This window comes from Chinchilla lanigera, unplaced genomic scaffold (assembly GCF_000276665.1).
Source record: "Chinchilla lanigera isolate Chin_1 unplaced genomic scaffold, ChiLan1.0 scaffold00084, whole genome shotgun sequence".
NCBI lineage: Eukaryota > Metazoa > Chordata > Mammalia > Rodentia > Chinchillidae > Chinchilla > Chinchilla lanigera.
In genome coordinates, this window is record NW_004955485.1 from 8,478,315 (window position 1) to 8,486,795 (window position 8,481).

Here is an 8,481-nt window from a genome sequence, read left to right on the forward strand (position 1 = left end):
CGCCGGCCGCGGACGCCGGCCCGGGGTCAGGGGGTGGTGACCCCAGGGTCTGCAGTGGGCGCTGCCCGAGCCAGGGGAGGCGCGGTCGGGTGGTCCCCTCGGGCCGCCAGCGAGCCTCCTGACCGCCCCCGGCTGGAGTCCGGACCCAGGCCGGCCGTGGAGGAAGCCGTCGTAAGGAGTTTGCTGTTCGTTAGGCTCTGGGTGTTACGTTTTGTATTTCGGGATCCTATTTAGGGTTGTGTGCGGTCCAGTGAAGTAATATGCCGGGCGTGGTGATGCAAGCCTGTAATCCTAGCGCTCTGGGAGGCAGAGGCTGGAGGGTCACAAGTTCCAGTCCGGGCTGCGCAGTTTAGCAAGACCTGTGTCAGGGCCATCAGTGTGAAGGCTACGGGTTCTATGTCCAGTAGTCAGGAAGAAAAAAAAAAAAGAATGCTTGCGTGTACTGCTTCTTTTCCCAGCCTTATTTTTTTTTTTTGGCGGGGGGCAGTCTTTTTGTGATGGTTTTGCTGTGCAGTTCAGGCTGGCCTTGAGCTCACTTTGTAGCCCAGGCTGGTTTCGAGCTCGCAAAGATCCTCCTGCCTCAGCCTCCTGAGTGCTGGGATTACGGGCGTGCCCCACCACACCCGGCTTTGCCCAGCCTTTGAGGGGGGAAAGAAAGAATCAACCCACACAGGCTTGTTCCTACGTCTGAAAAAGAGCAGTTGACCTATGGTATTACAAATTCCTACTTGCTTAGAAATTTTTTATTGGCCATTAAATTGCTCTGCCCCTTTAAAGAGTCATTTGTAACTTAGAAAACTGTATGGTCTTCCCCATCTACTGTACTGTACTAGTCTTTTGGGGGGATATGTGCCTTTGACTAATACTCTCCAATATTCAGGATATGGGATTCGAATTTGGTGACTACCGAAGAGGTTTAAAAATACTCTCTTTCCTCCCCATTTGCGGTAAAAGTACGATGAACATTTCACAGCGAAGGAAAATTCCCAGATTATTAGAGTTTCTCGGTGTGAATGGACAGGTCGCCCCACCCAGCGTTCTGTGGAAGCACCAATCGTCAGTGTTCTTTTCTGAGTGTAGGATTTATTTGAATTTTGTGAAATACAGCGTTTTGGTTGTCTAATTAGTTCTCTTATTGTGGATAAAAATATAAAAATTAGTGTTTGTGCAAGACTAAAACCTGGAAAGAGGAAAGAAGAATTGCTTTTGGTTGAGCATATCTTTTCCAGGTTGTGGCCATACAGATAGATTGTACTGAAAGATGGACGACTGTGGTTTTTAAGATGGTTTAATTTGGGGGAGAACATACTGTGTAGGCACAGGAAGGCTTGAAGCAGTTCAGCAAAATAACCTGGCAGAATTTAGGCGAAGATGTTTTGGGCTATGAAAAGATGATTGCTTTGTGTGACTTGTTGATGTATTTATTGATCTTGTTTATTTTTATTTCCGGTACTGGGAATCAAACTCACGACCTCGCGCTTGCTAGGCAGGCGCTGTGCCGCTGAGCTAAATCCGATCTTTGAAAGAGAATGTATTGTCTGAGTTGGGAGGGGTGGTGGGGGAGGAAGAAGTGCTGAAGAATACAGAAATTTCAAAGCTAGACTGGAGTGGGTTTAAGGAAACTTGCCAGACCATTATATCCTCAGTAATTATAAAAGAAAGCTTATTGTGGTTTAAATTGGTTTGCTGGAATAGTATTAAAAGGTATGTTAACTCTATTAAGGCGTGGTTACCTTTCTCCCTTGTCCACGTAACTGTTTCCTGGGTGACTGAGCGCCTGACCCGGCACAGATTTACGAGCTTGTTCAGTAGTGCTTCTTGGTTGGCATCACTCCTAAAAGGAGGGCGGATCGGAAATGCTGTCCTTACCCGCTGGGATTCCGTTTTGTTTCTTGCTTTCACAAACCTTTGTTGATTTTAACTCTTGCATTAACACTACTTCCTCTTTGTGATGCAGATTAACCAAATCTTAAGCAGGACTGTGGAGAGGCAAACTTAGTTTCTGAAGGTTGAAGTTAGACTCTTGGAAAACTATGTTGGAGTACTTCTAAAGGGATCTTTAATGCCTACTCTTTTAAGAGCAAAAGTAGTGTGAGTTTTACTATCAATATTTTAAAGCCTGGCCGGGTGATGCACATTTGTAGTCAGTGCTAAGGGAGCCTGAGGCAAGAGGATCCCAAGTTCAAGTTCTGCCTGGACAGCATAGCAAGACCTTGTCTCAAAATAAAAAAATTGCTAGTGATGTAGCTCTGGTAGACGATCCTTGGCTTTCATACCCCGTACAGTACAACTAAGTAAATAATATCACCTGCAAGAAGGTAATACTGAATTGTCAGGACTGACAGTGCTACAATTTGATATGTTGGTACATAATGAGCTTTTCTTTGGTCTGTATCAGTCTTTCCTTACAGAGTAGTCATTTGGCCTGGGGATTGGGGCTCTTGAGAGGGGAAGCATTTTCATGGTTAGAATACTTTTATTCGCAGTGTCTGCCTGCGCTTTCCTAAATTTCCAGTTCAGTTCTTTATTGTGGAATTAATATGGATTAACTTTGCTATTTAGGCCAGTTTCACTGTTAAATCTGTCGTGAAGGTGGTCTTAGGCTTTTTTTTTTTTTTTTTTGGTTTTTCTCCGGTACCGGGTAGGCTTTTTTCTTTTTGTCCCTTTGTTTTATTAGGAACTTTTTTTTGAGACAGTCTCACAGGTAGTTCAGGCTGGCCTTGAACTGACTTCATAACCCAGGCTGGCCTCAAACTCAGTTGGTGATCCTCCAGCCTCACCCTGCTTAGTGCTGGGAGTACAGGCACAGGACGCCACACCTGGGTCTAACAGGAATTTTTTACAAAGGTAGTCATTGCTGGGTATGGTGGCATTAGACTAATTGTAGCTACTCAGGAGGCTGAGGTAGAAGGATAAAAAGTTGGAGAGCAGCCTAAGTAAAATTTTTGAAAAGGCTGAGGATGTAGCTAAGTGGTAGGGCTTTTACCTAGCATTGGTGAGCTCCCACAATCCCCAATACAGAAAAAAAGATAATAAATTAGTTTTTCTTTTGTAATCCTGTCCCTGATTTTACTACCTTGTTTATCTCATCTCATCACTCTAGAAACAATCTAACTCCCCCTCCTAGGTATCATTTGTTATTACTACTAGTTTGTTTTCTTTCATCTTGTAAGTTTTTTTTTTTTTTTTTTTTTTTTGGTCTTTTTGAGACAGGGTCTGGCTATGCAGTTCAGGCTGGCCTTGAACTCACTTTGTAGCCCAGGCTGGTCTTGAACTAACGATGATCCTCATGCCTCAGCCTCTCCAGTGCTGGGATTACAGTTCTGTACCACCATGCCTGGCTCCATCTTGTAAGATTGAGATACTCTTCAGAGAGTGGTACAGCACTTGTCTAGGGCCTTGGGTTTGTCCCCAGAATTGGGGAAGGAAATGATTTAACTATATTTCTCAGTGAAGAGGTAAGTCTATGTGTTTTTAAAAAGCTTTCTCCTAAGTAATAAATGTTATGGTAGAAAAATAAGAAAATTTACCCGAGGAAAAAAGGAAATAAAAATTGCCTATAACTTCACTACTCATAGATTAAAGAAACAAAACTTGAATGTCTTACTAAATATTGTTTAGGTTTTGGTGTGTTTCTTTGCATTTCTTTACAAAACGAGATTGTTTTATGTTTAGTAATGTTTCTCAGTAAAGCTTAGCATATTTTCAAACTAGAAAGAAATTAATTTCATTCTTACTTGAAATCTAGGATTTTATGGAAGACCCTGGGTTATGGAACAGAGAAAAGAACTTTTTAGAAGGTAAATTTTTATTATACGAAGTATGCTAAAAGTTGTAACATTTCCATTTAGAGAAATACTGACCCTGAATATCCCTGGTACAAGTTGATGATTTTTCAGTTACAGAACTGACTTGACTTTGGCCCTTACCTGCTCTTCACCTAAGCCAGTGGTTTTCATACTTTTTTCTGGGGAAGCTTGAATAGGTTTTGGCGTTCAGCTGTCACACCCAGAGTTGTGCTTTTATTTGATACCAATATGTTAGCATACCTCATAATACTTTCTCCCACTGATTACTGGCTTAAGAGGTACTGTTCTTAAATGTTACTAGTTTTATGTGAAATGGAGGTGCTCCAAAAAGATTTAAGATTTATAACTTACTAACATTTCCTGTTTTTATGTATGTGTAATTTTCTTTTCCTTTAAGGCTCCAGAAATGGGAATTAAATACATACTTGTATGCACCAAAAGATGACTACAAGCATAGGATGTTTTGGCGGGAGATGTATTCAGTGGAGGAAGCTGGTAATCTTTTTCTTTTTAATCCATAAACTCAGTATGTGAAGAAAAAGCTATATTATAGTTACAATATTCTTATTTCATTTTCACTTAATAATTTCTGTTTCTCTGGTAACTACACTAGTTTTTTTGAGCTACTATAGACTGAAAGACTGGCACTAAGGTCATCATGGCCATAAGTGTGAATCATGGGTGTGCCAATCTAACTTCACCTGTTCCATGGTCATAGATGATATTCTTTTACTTCTGCCAGTGATCTGCACAGTGGCCACTTAGAAAGTGTTGCTTCAGCCAGGGAGAGGTAGGGCAAAGCACCTGAAGCACCTAGCTTTAGTATAAATGGTAAGGCACTCCAAATAAGTAATTGAGATAAATAATAAATATTATGAGCTGAGCATAGTTGCACACCCCTGTAACCCCATCGCTCTGGGAGGCTGAGGCAGGAGGATTGTAAGTTTGCATGCAGCCTGGGCAATTTAGTGAGACCCTGGTCAAAATAAAAAACAGGCTTAGGGGTGTAGTTTAGTGTGAAGGCCCTGGATTCGATCCCTGGTTACTAAAAAAAAGTTTATAAAGAAGTATATCAGAGACTCTTCTTGTGAATCAAAAAAGAGGAGCTTTTCTATAGGGACTCAGTGAATGGAGAAAGATTTCATACTTAGAATTAAACAGTATGTACAACAATGTATAGTACTTGGCTGCAGGGCCCAGCCAATACACTGAAGGCAGAAACTTAAATTCAGTAAGCAAGCCAGGCCTGGTGGTGCCTATAAGCCCAGCGCTACAGTCGTTGAACCAAGAGGATCACTGAGTTTGAGGCCAGCCTGAACTGCATAGTGAGATCCTGTCTCAAAAAATCAAAAAGAATTATGAAGTAATTAAAATTTACTCTTGTTTAGATGTGTTGTTCTTTACTGCTCTGTGTAATTTAAGTGTACTTTTAACAGTTATTTCCTGATGGGCTGGTGATGAAATTTAGTATGATCAGTAATCAAAACATAGATGACTTGAGATCACTGAATGTTGTTCAAAGAGTCATTCATATATAGTCATGTTTCAATTTTTTTTTTTTTTATTTTTTTGTTTGTTTTTTGAGACGGGGTCTTGCTATGTAGTCTAGGGTGGCCTTGAACTCACTATGTAGCCCAGCCTGGCCTTGAACTTTGGTGATTTTTCTGTCTCAGCCTCCTAAATGCTGGGATTATAGGCGTGCATCTGACAATTTCTTTTATTTCTAAATTTGTATTAGTACATGTTTATAGTGTTTCAGTTTATTTAGGAAAAATGTCTATATTATAAAGGCTTGCTGGGCATGGTGGCTACACGCATGTAATCCCAGCACCTCAGAGAATGAGGCAGGATTATTGCCATGAGTTTGAGACTAGCCTGGGCTACAAATTGAGTTCAAATCCAGTCTGAACTACATAGACCCTATCTTTAAAAAAAAAAAAAAAAAAAGGTTTAAAGTCTGTAATGAGTATTTTTATAATGATGGATTGTTATAGTCATCACTTAATCCTAGTTCTAAGAAAAACATTTTCTGTTGTTATTGTTAGGAATTTCAGTTGTTGAGACAGCCAAAAAAATAGCATTTATATCTTTCAAACATTATACAGAAATGGTTCAGTAGAGAATTGACAACCCAGTACTTTAGGGGTTGTTTGTTTTTTGAGACAAGGTCTTGCTGTGTAATTCCTGCTGGCCTGGAGCTCTTGGTGATACTCCTGCCTCAGCCTCCAAAGAGCTGGCGTTACAGACATGCACCACCAAGCTCAGCCCCAGTATTTTTGAAAAAAGGCAATGAAATACTTTATTTTCGCTCATTTTCTGAAAAAGGATAAACTATTTGGAAGTGAGAAAGAAGGGGCTCTTGATTTCTGCTGATTCAAATAAAAAATGGGAAACGTGTTCTTTTTCTGTTAATATGAGTTTAAATCACTTCAGGCTTGTGTCATTTTGTATGGCCTATTGTCATATTGGACATGATAATTTTGTAAAATTTAAGGAACTTTTTCTTTCTTATAAAGTTGGAAGAAATGATCTCTTTAGTTGGAAAGTGAAGGTTCTTTCAGTTTTCTGTCCTACTTTCTAAAAACATGGACTCTGTTCTTTAGAGCAACTCATGACTCTCATCTCTGCTGCACGAGAATATGAGATCGAGTTCATCTATGCTATCTCACCTGGATTGGATATCACTTTTTCTAACCCCAAGGAAGTATCTACGTTGAAACGTAAATTGGACCAGGTAACTCCTTATTTTTAGATTATTTTTCCTGACTTAGTACTTGAACTAGTTTTTTTGAGCTGCTTTTATGATATTAAGACAAAATTTCTACCTTTTTTTTCCTGTAGAATTATGTACTGTGTGTGCGTAGAGGAATAATTTTTTTTTTTTTTTGGTACCAGGGATCGAATTCAGGACCTTGCCCTTGGCAGGCAGGCGCTTATGCCTCTGAGCTATATCCCTGGCCCTAGAGGAGTTCTTTTAAAAGTACAGTGATAACTTGGTACTTGTTAGTTGCCTCCATGAGATTCAGGGAGTACTGGAAAAGACAAGTACCAAAGCAGTTGTTTTGGCTAAAAGGTAACAAGTTAGGACAGAGTCAGTACTGTTGACTTTAGGCACCAAGACAAAGTTTTCACATCAAAATGCATCATATACTGTAGCCAGGTGTAGTAGTGCATGCCTGTGATCTCAGCACTCGGGAGTCTCAGGCAGGAGGATTGCCACAAGTTCAGAGGCAGGTTGGAACCTAGCAAGATCCTGCCTCAAAACAAAAATCTGTCGAGTACCAAATTTGGTGAGTTTCAGAGCAGTTGAGTACCAGTATATGATTAAATCAAAAGAGGTACCATTGCTTCTCAAGTTAAGAGCTGCCGTAAGCCCAGTATGATGACTCGTACCTGTAATCCAGCACTCTTCAGAGGCTGAGGTGGGAGGATTACAAGTTCAGTACCTGTCTCAGAAGGGCTGGGGATGTAGCTCAGTGCAAAGACCCGGAGTTCATCCCTAGTACCGTTTAAAAAAAAACGAGCCTTAAGAGAATGCTGGGAGTGTGGCTTAGGGATAGAGCATTTGCCTAATGTGCACATGGCTGTGGCTCCTGGGTTTGGGCCGAGTGATCCATGCCTAGAAGGGATGCTGAAAAGAACACTGAGTACCAGCAGGCTCTGCGCCCTACCTGTAATCCCGGCACTCTGGAAAGTGTGAGGCCGGAGGATTGTAAATTCGAGCCTAGCCTGAGCGATTTAGGGACTAAGTGGAATGCTGTCTCAAAATTGTAAAAAAGGGATCAGGAGGTATGTAGGTCAGTGTGAAGGCCCTGGGTTTGATTCCCTGCACTGCAGGAAAAGGAAGGGAAGGAAGGGAGAGAAGAAAGAAAGGTAGGTAGGTAGGTTAAAGGCCAGCCTAGGCAATATAGTAAGACCATGTCTCAAAAAAGATATAGCTCAGTGAAGTGTCCCTAGGTTCCATCCCCAGGACTAGTGGGGGAAAAAACAAATGTTAATTACTAGGCTTCATTCTTTTGAGGTTTTTTAAAGACAGGATCTCACTGTGTAGTTTAGGCTGGCCTTGTATTTACTGTGTAGTCCAGGCTGGCCTCAAATTCACAGAGATCCTCAGCCTCCTGAGTGCTGGGATTATAGGTGTGTGCCATCTTCCCTGAGCTAGGCTCCATTTTTTTTTTCGGTTTTTCTCTGGTACGGGGACCCGAACTCACGACCTTGCGCTTGCCAGGCAGGCGCTTTTGCCGCTGAGCTAAATCCCCAGCCCCTAGGCTCCATTCTTAAAGATCCCTACACTGAAATGGGGTAAGGACCAGGAATCCAGGTGATTCTGAAACAGGTAGTCCAGAATCACATTTTGGGAAAGATACCTGTACCACAGGGTACATGCCTGAACTTGTGACTAAGATGAGAGAAACCACCTTTTACTTGTTGAAGATCATTTTCAAATTATACAAACAAAAGATGTAATTCCTGTGGAAACGGCTGCATTCCCAACCAGCGTGCTAACATGTAAGATGTTAATGTATTGGTGAACCTGATTTAGTTCTAAATTACCCCCTTTTTTTTTTTTTTTTTTTGTCTTTTTGAGACAAGGGTCTCCCTGTGCAGTTCAGGCTGGCCTGCAGCTTGCTTTGTGGCCCAGGCTGGTCTCGAATGGTCCTCCTGCCTTAGC

General features: G+C 41.4%; 1 protein-coding gene across 1 annotated transcript in view; it reads left to right on the forward strand.

The window, feature by feature from the left end:
- Positions 1–8,481, forward strand: part of Mgea5 (meningioma expressed antigen 5 (hyaluronidase)) — a gene marked incomplete in the record, with an annotated part of 31,772 nt that overhangs the window by 700 nt on the left and 22,591 nt on the right. The window contains 3 exon segments of the mRNA XM_013504106.1: positions 3,749–3,800; positions 4,207–4,304; positions 6,413–6,543. Coding sequence (XP_013359560.1) covers positions 3,749–3,800; positions 4,207–4,304; positions 6,413–6,543 — 281 coding nt within the window.